Here is a 27,775-nt window from a genome sequence, read left to right as displayed (position 1 = left end):
TATCTAGAACAGTCACGCTTTGGTTATGTGAATAGATTTTTCTATGTGAATTTCTTATGTGAATACATTCTTCTAATGTGGATCTTTTTGTCAACTGGAATGCTTAGTGTGTTAAGAAAAACTAAACCTGAATCATAAAAATATATGACAAAACATTAAAATTGTTCGTAATAATTTATAGTAGGTATTATGTTAAGCGTGACTAGCATTTTTATTCCGTACCCAGAGCCAACTAAATAATAACAAATTCTATGTAATGTTACAGTTTCATACAAAATGGAGATCCAAATTTAAAGTTCATGACACACCAAGGTTTATTTTTTAAACTGACGCATTTTGATATTCTGCCTTTTCATTCACCATTTTAAGTAAACTGATTTAAACAAAAAAGTCAATATACTTCATTACTAGGGGTTTGCTACGCCAAATCGATATCAAATCATTGATAGACTTTTGCCTCGGTTTTGCGGATTAATTTCGGGATAGTCGGTATTCATATATAAATATATTATATACACACATAATATATATATATATATATATATATATATATATATATATATATATATATATATATATATATATATATATATATATATATATATATATATATATATATATATATATATATATATACAAAACATACAAGTAGTAACAGAAAAGTAAAATAAAATATTGCAACATATTAAATACATAAGTAACATAATTATCTAAAAAAAAAAAATAAGCAAGAATGGCAACATTACGAAACTAATAACGACCGATCACAAATTTCGGACACTTAGGTATACAACAAACGAATTTCCGCATACGTACGGTCATATTATAAACTACCATTAAGCTACAAAAATGAAAAAAAAAAAACACTAATTCACTAATTAACTGCGAAAATATTTTACAATACGGGCTTGAAATTAGATAACCAAAATTCATTTTTGATCAAACGCCAATTGCACATACACGGACGCTATTTCTACAGAGGTTGGTCCAATTAAGCGAGCCTTTTTCCCGTTAACTGGCCGCTTTAAGACACGCTTGCACTCATTTAGGCAAGGAAAAATCAGTTTTAAGTACATCAAACATGTTAGCAAATCATTTCCGCGTCTTGAAATTTTTCATGGTCATGTGACGAGTCAAAGTATCGACGTTTTCAAGACAAAACGACATAAGCGCCAAAAAATTGAAATTTAAGCCTTAAGTGTAACTATTATTTTCATTAATATAGATTAATCATTAAATATACATCGATATCAATAATAACACCATTACTTTTAGTGGTATCAACTAACAGCTCAATCATTTCGAACAAAATGTTAAAGCGAACTAGTATCTTTATGACCTATTTTAAAGTTTCATTTGACTGTTATTATTGGTATTTTTTTTAATTTAAATTTATACATGACTGTTTTTTACATTTTTCCAAGAAAGGCAAAAAAGGATTTGCCTTGCCCCTGCCATTTTGCAAAGAAATGGTGCTAGGTAAAAAACAGCTACAACAGAACCCAACTAAACACTGACAACTGCTGTAATATTAGATTAAATATAATAGCTCGTGAAAATGAAGTGTTCTTTGAATACATTAGAATAGTAACAATAGATAACGAAATTATCTATTGACAATAATAATATACCAATAAAAATCAAGTTTCACCTCGATAGCAAGTTATCTGAAAGATACGGCGCCAAGGTATAAGGGTAAATGCAGCAAGGCAACAAGTTAAAATAAAGGTTGGAGTACCTCAGGACTCAATACTTGGACCAATATTGTTCATCTTATATATAAATGATTTGTTGGTTTTGCAAAATAACTTAATAGTATATGCGGATGATACTGTATTGCCAAAGCAAAATCATGATCCGAACTTTCGACAGCCATGTCATGAACTCTGGATATTATATACTCCTAGTTCCATCAAAATAAACTGCTAGAGTAGTAGTAGCAGTAGTAAATAACTAGGAATAATTTACGACTATCATGTAAAATGGACTATCCACATGGTTAACACAGACATAGACATAGACTCAAGGAAATACTAACATGAAAGCAGTTATTAGAAATTATTATAGCCTTTCTACAGTTCATGGTTCGACCCCCGATTAGATTGATTATCAACAGGTACCCCTTTGTCAGGTGAAATATATTAAGAAGTTAAATTCTTTCATCGTCAAATAACCCTTCAAAATGGGGAATTAAAAGCGAGTTCAGGGTGGCTTCAGAAATTCGACCAGGTTTGGTAAGACAATCACGAGTATCACTTTCCAGCAACTCCGATGCAGTAGACCCGTTGAAAAATCTTAAAATAGACCAGATTTACAACACAAACACAAAAAATTCACTCAAGGGCAAAGGAAAGGGTCCATATCGAGTTTATGCCGCGTTAAATTTACCTCAAAAAGTGCTTCTAATTTTAGATAACGCTCTAGGTCATCCTGACGATTTAACGAGAGATGACAACCAACCGTTATGTATATGCCCTCCAATTGCACGTCATTAATGCAATCTATCGATCAGCATGTTATTGAACCCTTGGAGCTTTATTGCCGAAAACAATCTTTGATTGGGAACCGGGTATTCCTACAACACTCAAAAACATTAACTTGAAGGATTTTGTCCACTCAATAAAAAAAACCATGGATGAAGCCTATCTTACCTCAGCTTGATGATGAAGATTTCATACGTTGTCAGTTTTTGATATGTACTCTAAAAGGGCTAACTGAACTAAAATTTATATAAAAAAAGCAGCCGAGGACAATTTTAAATTAAAGAGGTTGAAGATTGCGCAACAGCAAGAAATGAGACGGCGATATTTTTGACAGATGCTGATACAATCAACGAGGTTGCAGATAAAGAATCTAGCTCCAGTGAGGATGAAGTTCATTCAAATGTTGTTAAACATAGTAAAGCAGCTTTTAACACTTGTAAAAAACTATCGACCTTCTCAATAAAGCTGTCGATAAAGAGATGAATTTGAATAAACCAAAGTCAATTGAAGATTGTATTCTTCTGTTTTTACAGACTTCTTTTTTATTTTGTAAATTCAAGTTATGTGCTTTGTTTTTTTTCTACATTCACTTTTTTATTAAGTACTTGTATATATTACGTTTTTTTTCATAATTATGTACTGTTTTTAAATACTAATTTTCTTTCAATATGTTAAATAAAACACCTGAGCTCTAATATAGAATAGTTTCAATAGCATGCTCCTATATATCTGCAAATCTATTTCATATACGTTATCTACTGTTACATGCAATTCTCCCGATTACAGATGTTGCACTGTATTTCTTTTAAGTGCCAAAATAAAAAAATCATTTTTTTGGGGAAAAGAAAAAACTTAAATAGTTATTCCAAATTAGACGTTTTTTTCTAGTTGTCGTTTTGACTTGAACCCATCGATATAATTTTATCCTTTAAATAGAAAGATTAATGGTAAGTTAGTTAACTGTTAAGCCACAATACAGTCACAACTGACGCTATGTTGAGACAGGAAAATATTTTGCATACATTTTCAGCGACACTAACAACATATTTTTACTTAACACATACGATTCCCGATACAGTAGACATAGCAGTTTGGATAATACGAATAATATTGAATATCTTAAAAATAGACTTTTTCTCTTAAAAACTCTTTACATCGTAACAGCGGTTATTCGGTCTTATTGTAGAAACGTTGACAAAAACCCACTGACAAAAACAGGCACGTGACATTAGGCGAAGTTATCTCTCCCCAGCCGACAGAGCGTCCGGGTTGCAAGTTTAATAGGCACATACTTTTTTTTATTGTACCGGATTGAGTGAGAAATATCAATTAATACAAAGATTCTTTGGTCGAAAATATTGTCACCTACAAAATTCCACACGCGAAAAAAGGGTAATGGGCAGCAAAATTTATTGTCATTTATTATTAAACAATACCATTTTTTCAATTTAAGTAAAAGAGCATTTTTTTATACTCAAGACCATTCAAATTTTTAAACGATTTAGAAGTCAAAAAGAATTTACAAAAAAGCAGTGAATAGTTATCGATAAAATCGAGTCCCGAAGGCGTGTTACTTTTTTGTTTTTGGTTTACTGGCAACTTTTTAAAGTACTCATTAATTTTCGGCTTAGGAGTTGCGGAAACATTTCACCGCTGACATTAAATTAAAAAAAAATCACTGAGATCACAACTTTGGTTTCGTTCGAATTAGCTTTTTGTATCCCAGTACCCAAATACATCCGACACAAAAGGCACGAAAAGCGTACCTTCCTCGCAAAATCGAAAAAAAAAAGAAAACATATTCAAATTTCAAGCCGAGGTAAATGACAATATTTTTAATGCTTTCCTTCCGCCAAAAGACGCTCTATACCACTGTCCTAATATCGGCAACGAGGTAAGGTATTTGAAAAAACTTTTAGTAAGTAAATTGGCCAAGGATAGTTTTTCCTATTTCTAAATTTTCTATTATTAACCATAAACCGAATATACTATTTTAAAGCTGAAGCAAATTGAAATCCTTTTTGTTTACTGCTCTTTGCTCTATCACTGCAAAGATAGTACTGAGGAGTGTGAGAACATTATCGAAAATAAATGTCCACAGCTGCAAAAAAGCTTGACGTATTTTAAAAAACTTGGTAAAATTTGTCACCAGGTGGCGTTTTAAAAAGATAAAAATAATACTATTTATTCATAATTTTTATACTAACATATATAAATATATTTCCAGTTTCTGGGTGGTTATAAATATATATGTCGTCCAGTATTTATTAAATAAAACGCTATTAATAAATTTATTATTTAGGATGTCAAATGAAAATCAAAATAAAATGCTATTTATATTTTACTTTTTTGTAATACTTTGGAAGTCCATAAAATTGCCCGTTTTCAATCAATTTATTATTATCACTTATTATGTCATTAAAAATTGGATTTAGTAAACTAATCACAATTAATTAATTGTTAGACAAACCTGTTTTATTAATTATTATACATTAGTAAGTAGTAATTTTTTGTACGGTGCATTTGAGAGGTATAGCCACTTAGATTGTCAGAATTTGAGAAACATCATAAGGGATATTGGTCTAAAAAGTGTTATAACAGTTATTTGAAAATGATGCCGGATTGAGCGATTTAAAGCCCTAGATAACGAAATTCAGATGTTTTTGTATAAAACTCAAGGTGAACAAAATGCAAGTAAATATAAGGAAAAGGATATTTATATTAATATTCATTACACAGTTTCAAAAGAAACACTATTAAAATTTGAGGTGTTTCGATTGCATTTTTAATTTCTTCTAAAATTAACATTCATGTGCTTACACATTTTTTGAATCTATTAAGATGGGAAAAATATATTATGTATTGTAATGTATGTGTAATTTTGTTAAAAAGAGCTCTCTAAATGGACACATGTAGGTGAACATTTTTATTTAAAAAAAATTGGTTGTTTGGGTGGTTCTTGTAATCGATCTAATTCAATAAAAACACTAAAACAAAAAGTTTTGCTATGATTTTAGGCAGGTTGTTATGCAAAAATTAGTTTTATAATAATTGTTAGGATACCAATCCTGTTGGAATTATGAACTCTACGTCCATAATCTACAAATAAGAACATAAAACATTGTAAACAAAGCTCTCAACATAACCTATATATAATTTTTTTAACTACTGTTTGACGCGCTACTATAGGAATCGTTAAAAGAAAAACCACAAATTACAAAACAGCCTGTATGATATAAAAAAAAATTGCATTTATGGTGGTGCATAACTCGAAGCACTTTTAACGACTGCAAGTTTACTAAAACGTACTAAGCCTTTCTGGAGATATCAACAAGTCAGAGAGACAGCGTTAAGCATTAAGCAAAAAAGATTTTATTATGTTCCAGTTTTAAAATAGTACTAACAAAATTTTTTGATGGCAGCTAGTCCGCCCTGGCGGCCATTTCAGACACTAATCAATAATTTGACCGATTGACCCAAAATTTTTGTTCTAATTTCTAGGGACGTCCGTTTTTTTAATACCGTACTTCGTCGCCCTTACTGAGACACTCGATTTTCATTACCAACGGATGAAAAAAAAAAAAAGGAAATAGCGAACTTGAACAAAAAATATATATAAACATCCCTTTTATAAAAAAAAAATATTTTGTCTTGCGTTTGTAATACGAAATATTTCGAATTATTTTACTAGAATTAATAGTTCTACGGGACGAGATTTTGTGACACCTGCCCCGTCACCGTTTTCAGTATTTTGGTAAATATAAACGTTTAAATTCTTCACCGCGAACGGGCAATTTAATATCACCAATGACGCCCTCGTATCCACTAGATAAAAAAAAACTCTTCCGCAGACATTTCAAACGTACAAATTAAAAGCCGTCATTAAAGATGGTTTTTAATTTGTATCTTTCAATAGCGGTCGTAGGACATCCAGTGTAATGTGGAAGAGTCGCACGGAAAGCGTATTTATTATGCGCAAAGTCCCACCTGTTACGCTAAATAACGGCAAATTATCGACAACAAACACAATTTTCAATTTTCACGGCGGCTAAATCGTTCGTCATCGTGGAACTGGTTTCTCGCACGTGGGAAAATGAACTCGCGGAACAACCACCGGACACGAAGGAAGTGTCGGTCGTTTAATTCGGTCTCCGCCACAGATCACAGTTAGATTCGTGTATCCAACCACTAATCGCATCGGGAGCGAATTAAACACCGAACCGTATTCGTTGTGTTTGACGCTGTAGCTGTTGATGGTCACATTTTTCTCTCCACCTTTAACACGTTACCAAAAGCCCTCGGTAAATCGAGATCTGCGGTGGATGGACGACGAATGCCAGGCTCTATTCCATGCTTCCCTAGGCGACGCAAGAGCGTCGACACCACAGTTGTTTAGTACAGTTGTCACTTTTTGAACCAAGTCCTAGAAACATAAGAACGTAGATATATTTTTTATTTTTTAATAATACATACCTAAACTCAATGTTTTTCCAATATTTTAATTTTTCTAAAAAATTAGGTACTAGTTTTCACACAATGGAAAAAAAATACGATAGCGCATATTTGATATAAGCGCAATTGGAAGATGACGTAAAAGATATATATAACAGAATTTGAATTAGGTGCTACAGGGTGTTCAAAATAAACGCATATATTTGGACTTTCTAAGGCGAAGGATTCTAATAGACGTATACCAATTAGAAAATCTCTTCAGTGGTAAATGGAGTGGTCGTATTAAATATGAAAAACGGAAAGTGGAAAACCGGAATAGTACCAATGAAGAAGAGGAATTGGAAATAACCCCCAGGTCAGTTGCCAATCAGTGATACATGCCAATCTACCGTTAATCTCACCACTCTAAAGCCCAATCCCTTTCCTTATGGAACGAAGAATTCCTAGACCCGTAATTTTGAACAAAGGCAAAACTTCCGCGCCGTTATAAATAAAGCAATAGAGCCGATAAAATTTTTTTCGTTAACCTAGATATTTAAACCTTTTGCAGAATGATTTACCTCAATCTCTTGAAGAAGTCGATAACATTGAGATCCAACAAATGTGGTTTCAACAAGATGGAACTCCTCCGCATTACTACTGAGAATATCGAGAATGTTTAAATAATCATTACACGCAGAAATGAATCGGATAGCCCCCTTGATCCTGTTACTTAACATCACTAGATTTTTCTTTTGTGAGAATATGTTAAAGATCGGGTTTACGTGAATTCCCTTACAACACCACAAGCACGTCCAAGAAATATACGAAAAAGACATCCAAGTAGAAAGATATATTTCCGAACATTTATTAAGCCTTAACAATAATTAAGGACAAGATAAGTTAACTTGTAGTAATAGGTAATTCATATTACTTACTTTGTTTGTACATTTAAAACTTTTAAGTTATTCTCACCAAAACTGCTATACCTACGGCTCCAACAAAGTTCTTTTCCCTGTTCATTTTTTAACCTTAACAGAGCCCTGTTTGCGATTAGTTTTGGTCTTAGACAGAAAGAAGGGTAAATATTGGCAAACTTAAAATAAATCGCAAAGTATTAAAGGTAGGTATATAAAAGGTATAGCGGTTTTTGTAAGATCTTTGGCAAAAAATAATAAAATGTGCAAATATATTCGTTGCGTTACGTAATTTTCAAATAATGCTAATACAAATACGAGTGATCTACCTGGAAAAATAATGATGTTATCGTAATTTTTGTGTGAAAACTAGTATTTTTTTAGAAAGTTTAAAAAATTGAAAAAACTATTAGGTAGGTATGTACTACTATTAATAAAAAAAGTTGAAGAATTTCAAAACGCTGCCCTATATATTTTAAAATAATTTTAAATTGTACATCAGACCAATCTTTATAACTTTTGTATTCGTGATTTTCTCATAACTTTGGAAACCAAGCTCCCACAGTGAATGCTCGCACAAGTCAATCAAATTTTTTTCTAGCGAATTTTTTGCAGGTTAAAAAATAGATGTCGATACCATACTACTAGTCTTTCAAAACTTGTAGAAAAAATTTGTGAATTGTAAAATTAAGGAACATTTAAGAAGCTTTAATATATTTAAAAGCACCAGTCTGCTTTTAAACCAGGTTAAAGTTGTGCAACTGCGTTAAGCATAACCGATGACATATTTCGAGCTGCTGATGTTGGTAAGGCAACTTGTGCTGTTGGATTATTCTAAAGCTTTTGACAAGTTAAACCATTAGTTACTTTTAGCGATTTTGTACTTTGTTGGCGCCTCGGAGAGCGCGAATTGGACTTATTAGAACCTATTTGCGAAATTTGTACAAACTAGAAAAGGCATATCATCTAGCGAAATATCATCTTGTGGGGTACCTCAAGGCTTAATTTTGGGCAGCTTCTTTTTTCCACTTACACTTGTAATTTGAGTAATTGTTTACGTTATGGTAGTGTACATTTATACGCAGATGATACACCCAGCTTTTTTCCGCCCAACGAAACAGTAGCCACCCAAGAAAGGTTAAATGAAGATCTAAAATGCTTAGTCACATTTCAATTATAATTAATTATAATTATTATTATACTTAATAGAGTATTATACATATTCAATATCGTTCATATCTAGTAAATAAGTTTAAATACAGAACCGATTTTCATAATTTGAACTTTAGAAAGATTTTGGAGTTATCTCTCACCTCTTCTTCGTTATACCTTACTTTATGGAACGTCTGAAGAAAGGTCGTCTTCTTAGAGCCCTTATATACTACGCAATAGTGTTCCTAGAAAATTTAAATCTTTGATGGTCAATTTAAAAAAAAATATAAACAGCACCCCCAATTCTAAATACGCATTTAAATCCTGTTTTGTTTTCTCTACCACTTATGTTGTTAATCCAAAATCTAATATAAGTATCATAAAACTCAACTCTTATTTCAGTCTACACATATAATTCTGAGGATTTATTATTTTTTTCCCGATTATACATACTTTTTTTGCTGAACTTGGATCAATTCTCAATTGCTTTCAGTCCCTTTTTGGGAATAATTATTTTTTATTATTATGATTATTCATTCTGTGTCAAATTTCACGCATATCATTAATTTGCCTTATTTCGCATCTAATTCTAAATTTTCAATCATCTCAATTTTTTCCTTGGTTTTTCCTTATATAATTTTCATTTTAAATATCCCCAGACGAAAAAATTCAGGGAGGTAATATCGGGAGACCTTGCATGCCGTTGATCCCTTTCTACCAATCCACTGTCTGAGAAATACCGTATTTAAATATTTTAAATATTTTAAGATTTTAGTATACTAATCATTAGTAGACTGAATCTTGCTATTGTTATACTGTTTATAATCCAAATAAACACCTTTATTATTATTATTATTATTTCAAAGTTCTGCCTGAGATGCAATTTATCAAATAAAAAAAATCAACTGTTAACAATTTTGTGCAGGTATTTGTTTCACCCCGTAGCGGGTGTTATGGGTGAGTTCAAGTCAATCGTGTAAAGTTTACCAAACCATATAGCGTTTTACAAACTTTTATGGTTTTGACTTCGGAATGAGTTTAAGACACAGCCGTTGTAAAGCGGAAGGGACAATTTTTTTTAGCACGTGTACCACAAGCCAGGGCCGTACCTAAGCTGTTAGCAGACAAGAACTGTGCCGTGGGAACTGTTGCATTTTAAGAGTTGGGAAATTTTCTTTGATTGAACTATTAATTCATATTAGTGTGCTTTTTATAAATGTTCCTAAAACAGTCAATACTTGAGGTAGCTCGATTTCAAGTCGTTGAATTAGAAAGCTTAAACTGATTTTCAATTTAAGAATTTAACATAATGACTCTAAAATAATTTTTCATATCATCATATGACACCTGGTTTGATAGCTACGATACCGCCAAGAAAGGAAGTTCCTAGGACGGGAACGTTTGACAAAAAGTATAATGTGGAAATGGAGCGGGAATTCTATTGTCCGTCTTCCATACCCAACACTTCGTCGAAATTTAGTTCTGGGACAACAGAATTAATTAGAAGCGAAGTAGAAACATATCTGCTTTTAGATAAAAAAAATGTGTAGAACATGTCATCGAAGAAGGAAATGTTTACAGAAGTTGACTAGTGCCAGAATTAATTATCAATGTGATTGTTTTGATGTAGAATAACTTTTTTTTATAAATTTAGTCCTTCATTTATATTTATAATAAACATTTTAAAGTAAGAATGTATTTTTCACTGTATCTCACCGATAAAACTCTACACAAATCCGTCAACTTTCAGCATTTGTATGCACGAAGTACCGAATGGAACGTCATTGTGGAATTGCGAATCTAATTATTCAGGGTGACAAAGAGAAACCCAAGCGAGGTAGGCCTGGGGTTAGACCTTCGTAAAAATTTACCAAAGTAAAATACCGGATTATATTGTAAAAACGGTATAGCGTTTGGAGCTAACAGTGACTTAGCCTCATGGACTTTCCGCTTGAAATGAAACTGAATTAATATTCACAGTTCTTGCATAACATGCGAGAATTTTAAGTATTTTTTTAAGGGGTTTTATGGAAAAAGTTGGTCGGTACTGAACTGTACAACCGAACGCGAGAGATATGATACAGAAATAATACAAAACGGACACACTAAACAACCAGTATTGTAATAATAAAAAAAATTTCTTAATAAAATTACAACGAAAAGAAAGGAAAAACCTAAATAAGCAATAAAAGCCGTCTATGACAAATGAAGAGTGCTGATCAAAATAATGTCATTAAGTTTGGTATGTAGGGTTAGAATAATATAACGTTTTCCGATATCACTAACGCTAAGCAAAATATCCGCGTTTAAAACTTAAATTTCCGTTGAGTACCTAAAAAATGTGACCGATCAATCTGTGTGAATGTGCAAAACTTCAAGCCTGTCTTCATCCTAAATGGGACAAAGTTTGGAACCAGGACTTCCTATGAGACGTTCACCTACCCTACTCGCCACGAAACCAAACACACGACTTACCCCCCAATATATTACGATACCGAGCTGATGGCGTTGTGAGGCGACCCCATCTGGGTCAGGACCTTGTCCAGCCATTGCAACGGTCCGTGAAGGTGAATCTCGATCCAGCAGGGGGTGCTGGTCACGTCTTGTCTGTGGTATTCCGCGCCCCAACCCTTGACGAAGCTCATCCGGATCGTGCACATTTTGGTCAGTTCGTAAACGGCCTCGAAACCGTGATTGACGCACTGAGACAGGAGCTGAGCGAACTCGGCGTTGTTGAATATCCTCAAGGAACAACCGGCTGGTATTTTGCACACCGTCGAATGATGGAAACCGTGGTGGTGGTTGCAGTTTCGCGACTGCACGAATATAGGTGAATCCGAGAGACATTCGGCGTATACCTCGCCATTCACGTAGTACAGGTGGACACCTTGAATGGGAACGTGGAAATACCGGCATTAACGAAATCATTTTACACACGCCACTTATTTACATTGACAAGCACATTAATGAAAAAATGGTTAGCGCGACACCAGAAAGTGTTTGGACGCGATTTTTTGGGTCCATTTTAAAAAGAAAATTTCATATGAACATATGTTCCCAACGTCTTAACTTTTGAGGGTGGTACCACTTTAATTATTAATTAAATACACCAGTGGCGGGTGAACGAAATTTCACCTGACAGATATTGATAAATCAATCATTTCTAAAGAAATTAATTTCTTCATTTAATATCGCTAAAATGTCGGCATGCAGAGAATTATTATCATTATTTGTCTCTCTGTTTTATTAAAATATTGTAAGACCAAAATTATTGTGCATTTATTGCTTTGACGTTTTAAGTATTTTACTGTACCTTAACCGCAGACCTTTCCAGGACCGTGGTAAAACCCATTACAACAGATGTTTATTCTGCATTAACTAGGTCTTGCCTTAGATGGACCGTAACGAATATTTATAGAAACTTGAAATTATTATTTGAAATGTAAATATAGCGTTTTTAATTTGAGATTAATCTAAATTGCAATATATTCGTATATGATACGGAGGTATTAGAATGTGATCCTTCCAGTAAGTACGTATTTATGTATGTTCTGTTCATAGATATAAAAAAGTGACCAATTGCTTTTGCAACAAGATTATTACCTAAAGTTTCGAACTTTAAATTCAGGTAAAATTGTGCTCCGTAATAGAAAACAATTTTATACCTACCTGTGTTTAATATTCATTGGTTTGGTATACTACTTAGTTTAAGTTTATTCCTAATCATTCTTATTTCATGTGTAATACAGCGTGTGTTGAATCGTTTGCGAATTATGCAAAATATGTGTGAGTCTAGTATATCTCAGGAGATGCTCCCGCCCCAAGTATTGAGACTAAGGAAATTATAAACAATGTTTATTTGACTCTCATTGAACGTGGTGCCAGCAAGCATCTTTAGAGGAAACGGCCAAATTGATGAAAATTTTCAGCGATGAAAAAAAGATGCGATGCTGACATTTTCTTGAGTGTAGATGAAAGCGATCAAGATATAATACGACGTAAAATTTACCAGTTATACGAGGAACAAAGCGTGCCTACATTAGATAACTTAATTAGGAGGCTTGAAAAAGATGAAACCGGCGTTAAATGTGGCAGAACTATCTTATGGAAGTGTATTCAACACATGGGTTTTAGATTTAAAAAAATTGACAAAAGGCAAGTTTTAATGGAAGCTTAAGGAATTCGGAAATGGCGACTGGAATATCTAGGAAAAATTTGGATTTACAGAGATCAACAAAGGCCAATTATTTACTTGGATGAAACCTGGTTCGACACTTATGATACCCCGAAAAATGGTTGGGTTGACTCAACTGATAAGTGTAAAATAAACGCGCCATCAAAAAGAGTTAAAAGAATAACTATTTTGCATGCTGGCTCTAAAGATGGTTGGATTCCAAATGGATTTTCTCTGTCTGCGAAAAATATTAAAGATTCTTCTCTGGATTGCAATGAAGAAACCACCGCTGATTTATTTGAAAGTTGGTTTAAAAACAAACTAGTTCCAAACATTCCTCCTAATAGCGCAATTGTAATGGACAATGCTAGTTATCAGAGTAGACAGTTGACTAAAACCCCTTTCTCATGTGACACAAAAGCAACAATCCAAAACTACATGTACAATAGCGACATTTATTTTCACGAAGATTATACTAAAAACCAATTAATTGAGGTTCTACAAAGCTTGAACCTACAAAAAGAATACGTCTGTGATAATTATGCAAAAAATCTACGGCATACAGTTTTAAGGCTTACACCTTACCATTGTATATTTAATCTATTTGAACATGTTTGGCACCAACTGAAATCTGCCATTCGTCGTAACAATGTTTTTCTCCGTGTTAACTCCAAGGTCCTCAAACTAATAGAAACCGAAGTTTTTAACATCCCTCCATAAAGTTGGGCAAATTCTGTTAAAATATTGCAAATAATATAGAACAAATAATAATTAGAACAGGCGATGACAGCGATAGTGACACCGATATATTATGTGAATAATTTTAAGTAATTTAAGTAGGTAATAATAATAATTTGTAATTTTATTTTAGATTTAAACATAAATACATACATAAATAAATAAATCTTGTATAGTATCTTTCCTAACAAAATCCTAAATAATTAAATTCTAAGCAAAGTACGAACCTGTTCGGCCATATTTAATTCTTACAGCTTGCCCGGGTCTTTCCTTAATTCGTATCAGTAAGTTACTTTCTTATATCTATGAACAGACTTTACCTGATTCTCCAGCTTTAATTATGAGAGCCTGTTTTCACTCGATAGTTCAAAGGGTAAGGGTAAGTACCTGTACTCTATCCATCTTACAGATAAGTTTGAAAATAATCATTTTTTCTTATGTGCCTGTCGATTAACAACATTCTTCTTGTATTTTGGTGTCTTCTACGTAGTTCGTCGATTTATAAATAACAACAGTCTTTTTTAAGACTATAGATTATATTCGCGGTAGATAAAGGATAGATAGTCATAAGAATACATATAAATATATATTACAATTTTAAAATTAAATATTTTTTGAAGGTTTTTTAACACCATGGAGACCGTGGAATAAAGCAGATGTTCCCCTGTTAGAAGAAGACATGGAAAACAACGCAGAATTTGAAGACGAAGTGGAGATGGTAGTCGAACCAAATGACAATTTAGAAGACGAACTACCTCAGCAAATAATAAGAAATTCAGAAGGAGAAATAGGAGCAGCAAAAGCAGAAAGCAAGCAAACAAGTGACCTAGAACGTAATAAATTGTTACTTTGTACTAAGTTTTTTATGTACATGTTTCAAGAATTGTTCGGCGAAAAAGATTGAAAACATACTTATATCCCGGTTGTGGGTGTAGGTATGTAAATTAATAGTACGGGTCTTGGATGGTTACGGGCAAGGGTCTGCTCGACAGGGTGTTCTATAAGGCGCTGCAGTTTTGGAGTAATAAACAGTAGGCAAAGTTAATCACGGGGTCGGTTGTAAAAGCACTATAATTCTGGTCGAAGTATACTTCAAAAATTGAAGTATGAATACGAAGTAGGTATAATTATTAATATTAATTTTTAATTATTTTTTATCATTGTAGTAGGTGGCAATATGATAAAAAGAGCTCAAGGGCGTATCCTTCAAGGTGGACAACTTAACTAGTTTATATGTTCTCCTTTTTTCAAAAAATATCAATAGTAGGTAGTATTTTTGAAAAAATAAGATTCGCTTATTATTTACCTTGTTGTTACGATGTTACGCTATTTCATTAAAACTGTAAAACTAAAAAGAACGGTCTCCTAATTTCTCTAAAATTCACGATTTAACCAGTGTAGTGGCGACCTAATTAACCAAAATATTATTTGTTTATAGACAGTCAGTGGCACGCTACTGATTTTTGTAAAAAAAGACAGTTACATTCATTTATGAGCAGAATTGATCTCTTAATTTTCAAGTTTTAATTAGTCCATCGCGCGGTTTTCACATAAAAATAAAAACTTTTTCTTTTTGCATGTTGTTATATAAACGATGTTGTTATGACCATGCAGGGAAAAGGTTTTTATTCCTTTAAGCGAAAATTGTACATCCGATAAAAAAAATAAATTAAATTTGTTTAGAAATGATTGGAGATCATAAGAATAATTTATATTTCAAGGGAAATCAGTAGCGTACCATCAATGTCTGCCAAAATAGACAGGTGAAATTCGGTACTCCCGCTACTGGCATATTTAAAAAAAAGTGGTACACTAAATAATGCTTCATATGTGTCAAATTTCATTAAAATATCTAAAATGGTATGGTTATTAAAAAAATATATATTTTATTTTTGAAAATTTTATGGTCCTGTATCTCAGAAGTTAAGACGTTTAGGTCATATGTTCATATGAAGTTTTCTTCTTAAAATGAACCCAAAAATGTATACATAATTCTGCATTCAACAAACTTGACGGGCGTAATATTTACAAAACTTCGTCACACTAAGTCACTGATAAGCAATTTAAAAAAAAAATATTTTTGATATTTTCAGTAAATTTTAAGCTTTTTTTTTAATTAAATTGAAAATAAAATGATAGTATATATATATGAAAGATACCAATGTTTTTTATCGTACTAACTGTGAATAACGTGTTGACTTTTCCTGCATGATGTTCGAATAAATCTTTTAATTATGATAACAATGATTATTAGTAATAATAATCGGCAAGATCCTTCCTCACTTTCATTCCCCCAAGTTTGGTATTTTTAAGGTTATACTATACAAGGCATAAAACTTTGTTTCTAATTGGCTTTAATCCTATTTTTTTGGACGAAAAAAAAAAGTGGAATAGAAAAATTTTTCACAACTTAAAAATTATTTTTCAAGATCGTTGAAATCTGAAAAATCATTTAGACCATTTAGAGATCAGCAACTCTTGTTAGATGTGAAACCTAAATAATAAATACATTAAATGGTTTTAAAATATTGCTGTTAAGAACGGACTTTTTTCGAATGCGGTTATTTATATTAAACAAATTATATTAACAATATAACAAAAATGTGGGAACAAGTTGGGTACGTAAAATGAGCTACATAAGCAACCGTTTGCAATTTTTTTTTACAAATTGCTCTGGCAACATCTTAATCTCGATTCTGATAATACAGTGATTCATTTATTGTCGAGTTTATTATTTTAACTTAACAAGAATGGTACTTAGAGGCGAGATTTTTTAAAAATAATAAGAAATATAACGTTACTATTTGAACTGAGGAGGCTTTTACTTGATGAAAATCCATTTATCAAAATAAATAAGAACTAAAAGTTCAGATTTTCACGAAATTATATATTTTGACATGACAATTGTTTCGACAACACCGTGTCCGAACTGGTGTTATCAAATTTGATAAAGACACAGTGTTGTCGAAACAATTGTCATGTCAAAATATATAATTTCGTGAAAATCTGAACTTTTAGACATTACTATTTGCTGTCCTTCGGATGCACTCATTTTATAATTGATGAAAATTATTCCTATTCTTTTCATGATAACACTTGTAAAAACAGTAGGAATACCCGTTTGAATAGGAAAATCTCGCGAAAAATATAGGTAAAGGAACAGAAATGTCTTTGGCGGCAGTCACTTTAGAAAAAAATTCTATTCCTAAATCGAATGACACCTAAAAAATACACGATATATAATAAGCATCGTGTTTCAAAACAAATGCGAATAATTGAAGGGGTGAAGGGTAGATAAACGTTCGGTCAAAAGCCAACTATTATCTTAAAAACGAAAATGGATAGAATAATAAAATGAAAGTCTCGATGGAAATATTACTATTATAAAAGACACTTGCTGCATATACTTCATTTTAGACTGCTCCGGAGCGACAAATAAATCACCGTCCAAAATTGGTACACCAGGTTTCAGCAACTTTAAAAAATACTTTTTAGCTTATGTGGATAATTTTTGTATTCCGTAGTAATTAAAAAACTATTAAGCAAAAATATATAGAAACTACACTTAAGTGGTGAAAATTCAAAACGGCGTAAATGTTCTTTCCGAGTTTTTTTCAAAATTTTGGTTTTTTATTTAATTTTTAGATTAATTTTTTAGTTAGCAATTTCGAAGGTAATTAAATTAAAGAAATAAAGCAGAGAAAATATTTTTTTTCTCATGCTTTATAACTAATAAAGTTAAAAATTTGTTGAATTCAACAAATAATAATGTTCTATCCGTGAATCATCAGTTCATTAAAAAAAAAAGAAAATTAATACAAGTTTCAAATATTTATTTAATAACATATTCGATTTTTTTAGAGTAATTTGTTTATTCTTTAAACATGATCTAACTAATGGAAACTGCTAAAAACTCAAAATTTCATAGATTTGATAGACCTCGAACTAGGCTACCACTAAAAATATATGTTTTTTATTTTGTTATATTTATAAGCTTTTGTTTCCAGCATTTTTTGTATAATACTCACCGTTAACAAATAAAAAATTAAATCTAAAATAAAAATTAAATGTTTTTCCAAATTTATTTTTCATGATGTCATAGCGTAATTTTCTTTAACATTATAAATAGTAAGTATTTCTATAATAGTAATACTTCCGTAATATTTTATTGTTTTTTTTTAACTTCGTTTTTGAGGTAAAAAGTAAAAACATTATTTTTCGGAGGTATTTGAAGCGCGATATATCTCTAAAGATTGACTTTTGAACGTTTATATAACAAAGTACCCTTTATTATAAACCAAGAATCACCCCGTATCTCCCTTCCCTGCCCTGCCCTGTATATCATGAAACTAGGTGCATAACTAACAAAATAACTACTTATTAGTTATTAAAAGACAAAGATGGAAATAATATTATTTGATATATGGATTTCATATGTCAATATATAAATTGTTTAACTCTGCATGAAAAATTTTTGAACTAAGCTTTAGCTTTGGATTTCATTGGTTTTTTACTTATTATAGAATTTGATTCTTTTTAAAATAATGGATCCCATCCAAGAATAGTTTTTTCGAGAGTTTATACTAATAACTCACAAAGAAACACCCTATAAACATTAAACACTAAAGATAGGGATTTAAAAAAAATATATGCATTATAAGCTAAATTTTCAACCCCATGTGGCAATGCTGGTTTGAGCAGTGGTGGTGATTTTTTAATTAAGTTTAACCAATTAAACTATTGAATCGCCCCCAAAAATTATATTTACTTCATTTTCGATGCAAAAAATTCTCAGCGAGCGTGTAAAAAATAAAAATGACTTGAAAGTTTTTGCTGATGGTTCAAAATAGTCCTTTTATATTCACTTAATTTGGAAGGAATGCATCTCAATAAATTTTTTGAACTGAATTTAACTCCACTTTGTTTTGCAATAAAATACAGCACCAGAGTGTTCAAAATAAATTTAGTATAGAACCACAAAATGATAAGTAAAGTCAACAAAGGGTTTTTTCAAGTAAACTATTTCATGAAGTAAGACACATAAGACAAAAAAAAACAGTTGTACTCCCCTATAAAAATACAAAACTCACCTTTGCCAATATGTCTTCTAGTATTTTCAATGGTGGAATTTCTGTTCACATTACTCAACTGTCCCAAACAAAAACGATCACTGTTATTGCTAGGATTTGTGAATCCATCTACTATAACCGATGTCGAGTGACAATGGAACACTTCACCTACCCGACTGTTAAGTTCGTAATACGCTATGGAAGCCCAAAAAGGTTGCTCCTGATAAGCGACGGCCTGGACATCTTGACTAAGAGACGGCTCAGGGCTGGGATTATTATTAGTGTTTGTGGCACTTTCGTCTGTCGGACTGTAGGCTGGCGGAGGGGTTTCTGCCAAATTCGCATAGGGCGACTGAGGATTGTTGGAAATGACACTGGCTGGACTAGAAACGTTTGAGTTTGGTGAACCCGGGTTCAAATGGTTTGAGTTAAATGTACTTGAAGAGTAACCAACATTGTGAGGCAAAGTGGGCTCCACCAGCTGCTGGAAAGGCAGCAATGAGTGACCAGGTACAAAGTCATTGTGTCTTGGGACCAAAACAGGGGGTAACACTGGGCTTTCCACTCTCCTATAATGGTAAGGATTTATACACACTTCCTTCTGCTTGGCCGAGAATGGATACTGGCAATGCTCCAGTGGTTTTAGCTCATGCTGGTTTTGGAGATCAGGCCATCTCCACACGCGACAGTATATAACGTGCGGCAAGCCTTTACGGTGGGAAACTTGAAGCCGTCCATCTAAGCTCCTCGGAATCGTTACACATTTGCTAGGCTGTCCAGGACATGACAATGCGTGTTCTAACTCTTCTATGGCACCTTTCCGTTTTTTTAACTTCTTCACCAAACTGTCCACGGCTTTTTCTGCCCATTTTTCTTCCTCGTCACCTTGCTTCCAGCCGAGGAGTTTTTTCACCGCCGGGCTCGTGAACGAAAAAAGACTATTTAGTGTCGAAATTGGTCCACTACTTGAAGATTCGCCTTCATCGGTTTCCATATTAAAGCTACAAACAAACAACTTTGTTACGTTAAGCGGGCGCGTGTACTCTAGATCAGTCGCTCTTAAACCTGCGAAAATGGCCAAACGGTTTAACAGAGCAATTGATCTAGTAAATAACAAACATTCAAGTGACTCACGAATTATTAAAATGAGTCACATAAAATTCATAATCCGTAGCCATGATTTAAAGTGGCGCTAAGCGCACATTTCAAACAGAAGTGCAGCACTAAGAGCGCGCTTCCGATAAACTTGGTATTTATCAGGAGCAACTGAATAGGCTTTTTTGCGAACAACAAAAATAAAGCAGATATGACCGAGTCAGAGAGCATTTGATGCCTCGCTAATGTCCACCGCTGCAATCCTGTCCCGTATTAACCAACCACGGAGGTGCTTACCTTTATCGAGTAGGAAATAACGCTGCTGGGACACCTCCGAGCACAATTTTGTCAGAAAAACGGCTAAAATGTCTAAAAAATATCAACACACAAACGACTTTGTGACGCCAGGTCAAGCGATCACTCGCCTTTCAGCCGTCACGTCAACGATGGCGCTGTAGACGAGCTGGCGGGATATTCGAATGGACGATCGATACATTATTAATGATACGATTCCTTGTATGTGTTTTCTAAAGTAATCGCAATCGGGCTCCTTTTAGTTACGTAGCAGAAAAACAATTTTTGTACCGCTGTATCTGTAACTGTAACTTCATATTCTTATTTTCTTTTATTTCAGGGCAGCAATAGTCAACTGTTCTTTTCAGAAACTGTAGGATGCTTTGTCCGTAATAAAAATGTGATTTAATGGAGTCAACTTAAAAAGTTGAGCAAACGGGTCTTTTTTCTTACAATCAAGAAAAAAAAAACTTTTTAACGGATTAGAGAAAATTCGCAAGCGTATGATTGGTTGCATATAATCGCGCCGTGTTGTCACCTAAACATTTAATGCATTGGCGTTTCTGCAGCCAATATGCAAATTAAACGTTACTGAATATACTTGCTTTTTCTCACTGCATCTATGTACGAGCAAAATAATATTTGACAGTTTCTTATTACCTTCCTTTATGTGGCTGAATTATCTTTCTTTAATTTTCAGACAAAGTTGCTTTATTCCCTTTCTCAAATTTCATACGATTTACTGTTTTTATAATTTATAAAAAATATATTTTTGGTGTCTAGTTTATAAGTCAACTCTTAGGTTAACCAAACAGACAGTTATGGAACTGATGTATTAAAACAATGTCTATGTATTTATTTTTAAAATTAAACAGCAGTGTGTTCCCAATTATGTTTGTGAAAAAGTTACCTATTTCAGAGACATTCATCTTTACAATACAAGGAATTGTGACAATTTTATGTTAAGAGAATGTTATTCTAGTCAAGTACAAAACTCTATATTACATAAAGACCTAAATCATTTTAACAATTTACCGCATGATATTAAAAACTGTGATACTCTTAATTAATTTAAAAGACTTTTAAGACACGATGTATTGGCAAAATTCTGATATCTGTGTGTTTGGCTTTTGGTTTCCGTTTATCTGGAATTTTATATTTTATATTTAGAATTTGTATTTTGTATTTTTTATATTTTTTATGTAGCTTAATGCTAAAGAAAGATTATATTATTATAAGTTTTCTGGCTGAACTTAAATTCGCCTAGAGCAATAGATAACGTACATTTTATTTGTATTTTTTTGTCAATAAAGGCATTTATTATTATTATTATTATTATTACAGGGTCCGTCAAAAGAAATGCGAAAAACTTAAGGGCACGTCCTTGTTTAAAATAAAGTGTAACTTGTTTTATAAAAGCTGGGTCGATGGAAAAGCATTAGTGTAATAATGTATTTATTTTGACATCTTGACAATGAAAGCAGATAAAAGCAATAAAATATTACGGAAGCATTATATTATAAACACACACTTTCCGCATATTTTGCTATTTGTTTTGGAACGAGGACGGAATTCAATTAAACTAACCCTATCATTCTTCTTAACTAAATTTAAAGAAAAACTTATGCAATGGCTAACTGTTTCAACTCATTAATGTCGAACAACTCTAACACAGAAACGGCAGATATGCCCTTTATATGCGAACGGAAATTCCTCGTAAGTTTGTCGTCTTAATATACAAGCGTCTGCTAATCGTGGAGTTCCTCATAACAGCTTGTCTATCAGGCTACATTAAAAAAGAGTTTTGATATAGCATATATCGCAAAGTTCGAATACCCGTATTAGAAGTTGCTGTATTGAACTGAGGTAGCTTTTACTTGATGAAAATCCATCTACCAAAATAAATAAGAACTACAAGTTCAGATTTTCACGAAATTATATATTTTGACATGACAATTGCTTCGACGACACCGTGTCTTTATCAAATGTTCAAAAGAAGTTGCTGGTGTTGTTGAAGGACAACCGGAGGCAATTACTATGAAAATTGTAGCAGAATTAAATACTGATGCATCAATTGTATGGATGATATTAAAAGAACAACGGTTATAGCCATGCTACTTACAGACCTTCGTGCGGTTACTTTTTGCTTTATCTGTCCACCCTCGAAGTAGTTGGAAATGAAAAAAAAAATCAGGTCTTATTCGACTCCATTGAAAGTACTTATATACTTATTTTAAGTATTTATTTTCAATCAATGAGAACGTCCTCAGCATGATAGGCGGCAAACCAAACTGTTCAACTGTTCAACACCATAAAGAGAAGAAAAGTAGAACACTTGTATCTGCGCTCATATAACGGTAACGGTAAGTCCTATGCTATAAAATTGAAATTTGCCTCCCTTTTAACCCTCCACGAGGCACATAATGACAAATGGCCCTGATCCGATGCCGGTATCCATCTTTTTTTGCGATTTTCGACTATTTTTTGGACCTTGCTTTGAAGCACGATAAGTATCCAAAATTTAAAGCAATCGACTTCATTTTTGCAGATATATGCAGCTTTGCCCCATGACGGAATCTATTGAAAAAGAGGGGGGGGGGGGTCGACGAGTATTCTAAAAAAAATAAAAATCGCGTGTGCAAGCAAGGGTCTACAAAAAAGATCATTTTTCACAAACCGTTCACGAGACCAAAAAAATTCTTGAACCAGAAGACCTAGAAGATACGGCTCCATAAGCTATTATTCTAGACAATTTTTCTAAAATATACAGGGTGCGCCGCAATTTAAAAATAATCTAAAAAATGGGCCTTCTATTATTGAAAATTGGTTATAATTGAAAGACTATGATTAAGATCTCACTTTTGTTTATATTGCGATATAGCCTGCATAGACAGCCAAAACTTTTGTATTTAAGGTTTTTAGATATTGTACAGAGTGTTCGCGATATTCCGTGCCATATAAAAAAACATAAGTGCCCCAAATTTGTAGCTACCGACTTCAGGCTTGGTAGAGAAGTAGAAGTCGGGACCCGCATTTAGAAATTTTTAAACTGGGATTAACAAAATAACGGAAAGTTTTTTTTTAATTTTTGATTTTTTTTTGGTAATTTTGGCATCCAGAAAATCATTTTTTCCTCCAAAACCATTCATCCGATCGGAAAATTTTTACAACCGTAATACGTGGGAGACCCGGCGCTATAATCTTTTTTTCACGCATTTTTTCGATTATATACGAGGTGTTTTAGTTATGGACAAAAATCTAAAAGACCCTGAAAATTATTCTTTTAGAGAGTTAAGAAAAATTCGTAGAAAAATAGCTAATCAGTGTTATAGACCGTATCAAGGGCTACAATTTTTGTGTTTACGGTTTTCGTCTATCTCATTCGCTTTTCAAGACATTTGCAAGAATCCAAATGAAAGTCACCATTTGTTACCACGTACTGCATGGTTTCAGAAAACAAGTAGTTTCTTGAAAATCATTTACTCCATTGGAAAAATTCGTATACCAGAAAGCTAAGGAGATCCAGGGTTATATCCTCTATTGCCAACATTCTTGGAATTGTATACAAGGCACGTCGCTTGAGCGCAAAATATTCTAATAGATCCTAGAAATTTTCGCTTTTGTGGGTGAATTATTGGCGATAAACGAAAAACTTTTAAAGATGTGATAATTTGATATGAACAGTATCGTAAACTGTGCCGAGAAAGAGTTTAAGGTTTCGTCTATAATTAATTATAATTAATCTTTAGTTTATTAATATTTAGTTTGCCGTAATTTTCAAGTTCCACGAGATGTGAAGGACCCTTTATACAGGGTGTATTCACAATAAAATGACATCGATTTTGCGAAAGTTCCATAGCGGTCCGCAGGAGCACGAATTTTAAGACGAAAATATAGCATAAAAGATTCTGGAATGAATATCTTATCATTGTTACTTAGCAGAAAACTACTGTTTGATGAACATAGTATGCCAGGAACGACCTCATCCGATAAACAAACTATTTCGTACCCACATGCAAAAACTGCATTATATATTGCCATTACTATTAATGCCTCCTATGCAGAGGTAATAACAGTAAAACTGGGTGTAATGGGGAGTATCAATCAGTTTAAATGTATTATCTGCTGACGACCATTCATATATTTATTACCAATGTTCATCTCGCCTCCTCTCTTCCGGTAATCAAGCATTTTTTTAACTGCAGCTAAAGATCTGTCTAAGTCTTTCGAGCGAAACAGAAATTCATCCAGTCTTCGAATTTCCTTGGTCTGCCGTATACAGGATCTTCTATTTAACAAGAACGAGTTTTTTTTAATTAGAAAAATCATTTTTTGATGGTCTATTGTGACCACCCTGTGAAATATATTTTCGTCATAGATAAGTCATAGCATAGCAGTCATCGATGCATAATAAAAATTTCCAATTTTAGGTTTTAACTGTAAATAACACATTTTTCCGCAAAAAAATGGAAAAGTTCATTTTTCTCAAATACTACTCAAAATTTCGTATACTATGTAATGCCAAAAAGTACTCAAAATCAAGCGAGTAATTTGATTTTATATAAATATTAACAGTATTCAGTTTAAAAAAATAAAGTTGGGCCCAAAAAGTATTATAAATAAAATATGTAGTTAGGGTCAAACTGTTTTTGTATTTAACTGTTTTTTTTTAGTGTCGTACTTAAGGTATATAGGTATAGTTGCACTGGATCGAGAACTGACTGCTTAATTCGAACAGTTCGCCGGTATGTGTCTGTTAAACCGCTGCAGATATTTTCAAAAATATTTTTGCTGAGTGCTCTTCGTTCTGGAAATCTGCCTTGGTCTAGTTGGTTCTCTTAAATTTTGCCTCACTCTCCCATAAACATGTCAGTTAATTCAGCCAACTTCTAATGACAAAAGATCATTTGAAAGGCGTGCAATGTTTAACAAACATAGCAGAACTATAAAGGCAACAAATGACAAAATACTTATAAATAACTTGTAACAAATAGTAAAATTTCAGTTTCTAAGACAAACAAGTCAATGGCATTGACAACTTTTAGACCAGTTAATACAGGATGTTTTCTAATTGAATATCAATAATTAGGGGGAGTTTTATGGGTTCATTTTAAAAATATACGAACATATATCTTAAACGTCTTAACTTAACGGTAAAGTTTAAAAAATGACACATTTTTTTAATATGTATAATACCACTAGATATTTTCACTAAGTATCAAGAGGGATTATTTAGTGTTCTGCTATTTTTGTAAAATACGCCAGTGGCGAGAGTACGGAATCTCATATATTTTGGCAGACATTGTACGCCACTATGTTCTCTTAATAATTTCTAAAAAAAAAATAACTACTTGATTTTTTGTAATTCCATGTACGATTTTCACTTAAAAAATTAAAGACTTCTTCTCCGCATGATCAAAACAGTACAATATCGTTAATACGACAGCATGCAGAGAAGTTAGTTTAGAGTTAGTGCGACGGTCTTTGAATGCAATTGTCATTCTTTTTCAAGGAAATCAGTGGCGTGGTAATGACCGTCTATAAACGTAACAATAATATTTTATTTAATGAAGTCGCCACTGCACTGGTTAAATTGAGAACTTATGAAAAATCAAAAAATCTGTCTAAAACAAAATATCCAGTTCTTAGTTACCAACTAGTGCCCTTCATAAAAAAAATTAAGAAGACGGTTCTTTTTACATTTACAGTTTTAATGAAATAACATAACATGCTAACAACACGATAAATAATAAACGATTCTTAATTTAAAAAAAAAAACGCTACCTAATATTAATAATTTTTAACTAATTTTGTGTTTATAAATTAATAACAACCTTACTTTTTAAAAGAAACTTTCACAGGTTACTGTAATACTTTTTATAAAACTTCCGAATTCCTCCTGGGTCGGTTTTTGTTGAGTCGAACTAGCTAACGTTTCGCCAATAGTCCTGTTGGCTTCTTCAGAGCTTGATTCAAACTGGCTCGCATTTTACTCTGTATCTGCTTTTACATTGTTTGAGGGGGGCGGCTAAAGAGGGGCATAAACACCGTCTCGAATGACTGACTTCCTAATTGGTGACAGGTAAAGACCTGAGTCGCAGTTAAGATTGTTAGTTTGCTTATAGATTTTCTATAGACCCTCGGATTTTTCGTTGGTAGAAGAATTGATTACATGCAAGAATTTTAGTGTTATCAGATAAAATTTTATGTCGTGATTGTGTTCGGCAACTGCTGATGAGTTTGTCTTAGTCTTAAGGCTCTTTCATGTTCTTTGAGCCCGGTTGATATTCTGATTTTGACGTTATATTTCTTTAGAACTTTTGTCAGTGGGGTCAGTGATGTTTTGAACGTAAGGAAGGACAACAGTGGCAAGTGTGGGATTGCTTTCCGTTTCAGTGCTATTGTAAGGTTGAGGTGAAGTGTATTTTATGATGCAACGCTTTATATCTTTAATGTAGAAATTATTCGAGAGAAGAGCGGGGGTAAGATGTTTTAATTCTGGGTTCAATGACTCGGGCTGAGATATTTTTACGGCTCTGTAAACAAGAGAGTTGATAATCGATGATTTTTGGGCCGGATGGCGATGTGACAATGCATTAAGGTATCGGTCTTTGTCCGTAGTTTTTCTGTATGCACAATGATCCAATGTCTGATGTTCTATTGATAAGAATATCTAAGAATGGACGGTTGTTATTAGTTTCTATTTCAATAGTAAAAAGTATGTCCGGGTGTATAGAGTTTAAATTTCTAAGAAAACCTACTGGGCATTCCTGACCATGATGCCAAATAACAAAAAAGTATCATCGACGTAGCGTTTCCATAATTTTGGTTTTAGATGAAAGTTGTCAAGAGCTTTCTTCTCAAAGCCTTAAATATGTTCGTGATGACTTGTGATAGTGGAGAACCCATAGCTCAACGTTTATTCAAAAATTGCAATTATAAGCAATCCCACACTTGCCACTTTCCTTACATTCAAAACGTCACTCACCATATATCAAAAGTTCTAAAGAAATATAACGTCAAAACGTCATTTTAGATGCCAGGAGCTTACAGCATTACATGCATATGCGGCAAAGAATATATTGGAGAGACCGGACGAAAAATATTAGTTAAACTGAATAACATGAAAGAGCCTTAAGACTAAGACAAATAAACTCATCAGCAGTGCTCGAATACAATCAGGAAACCGGACATAAAATTTTATTCCATAACACTAAAATTCCTTGTACCAACGAAAAATCCGAGAATCTATAGAAATCTATAAGCAACCTAACAATCTTAATCGCGACTTAGGTCTTTACTTGTCATCAATATGGGAATCAGTCATCCGAGACTGCGTACATGTCACTTATTTAGCTCCGCCCTCCTCAAACAATATAAAAGCAGGTACAGAGTAAAATGCGAGCCGGTTTGAATCAAGCT

General features: G+C 32.8%; 1 protein-coding gene across 1 annotated transcript; it reads right to left on the bottom strand.

The window, feature by feature from the left end:
- Positions 1 to 629: 629 nt before the first annotated feature.
- Positions 630 to 20,480, bottom strand: LOC132703418 (protein mothers against dpp-like). The gene is made up of 4 exons (XM_060672665.1): positions 20,357 to 20,480; positions 18,986 to 19,965; positions 11,459 to 11,870; positions 630 to 6,906 (listed from the first exon to the last, which is right to left on the bottom strand). The coding sequence occupies exons 2-3, from the start codon at positions 19,956 to 19,958 to the stop codon at positions 11,470 to 11,472; spliced, it is 1,374 nt and encodes a 457-aa protein (XP_060528648.1). The 5' UTR covers positions 19,959 to 19,965; positions 20,357 to 20,480; the 3' UTR covers positions 630 to 6,906; positions 11,459 to 11,469.
- Between the last annotated feature and the right edge of the window lie 7,295 nt (positions 20,481 to 27,775).

Source organism: Cylas formicarius, unplaced genomic scaffold (assembly GCF_029955315.1).
Source record: "Cylas formicarius isolate icCylForm1 unplaced genomic scaffold, icCylForm1.1 PGA_scaffold_6__28_contigs__length_40554024, whole genome shotgun sequence".
NCBI lineage: Eukaryota > Metazoa > Arthropoda > Insecta > Coleoptera > Brentidae > Cylas > Cylas formicarius.
The sequence above is the reverse complement of the archived record's forward strand: the minus strand, read 5'-3'. Positions and strand labels throughout refer to the sequence as shown.

What these genes read in the sequence shown, in the direction of transcription:
- LOC132703418 (XM_060672665.1), bottom strand. Translation starts at nt 19,958, where the DNA reads ATGGAAACCGATGAAGGCGAATCTTCAAGTAGTGGACCAATTTCGACA. An exon ending in TAGAAGACATATTGGCAAAG is followed by an intron (nt 11,871 to 18,985) that starts GTGAGTTTTGTA and finishes TTCCCATTCAAG; the next exon opens with GTGTCCACCTGTACTACGTG.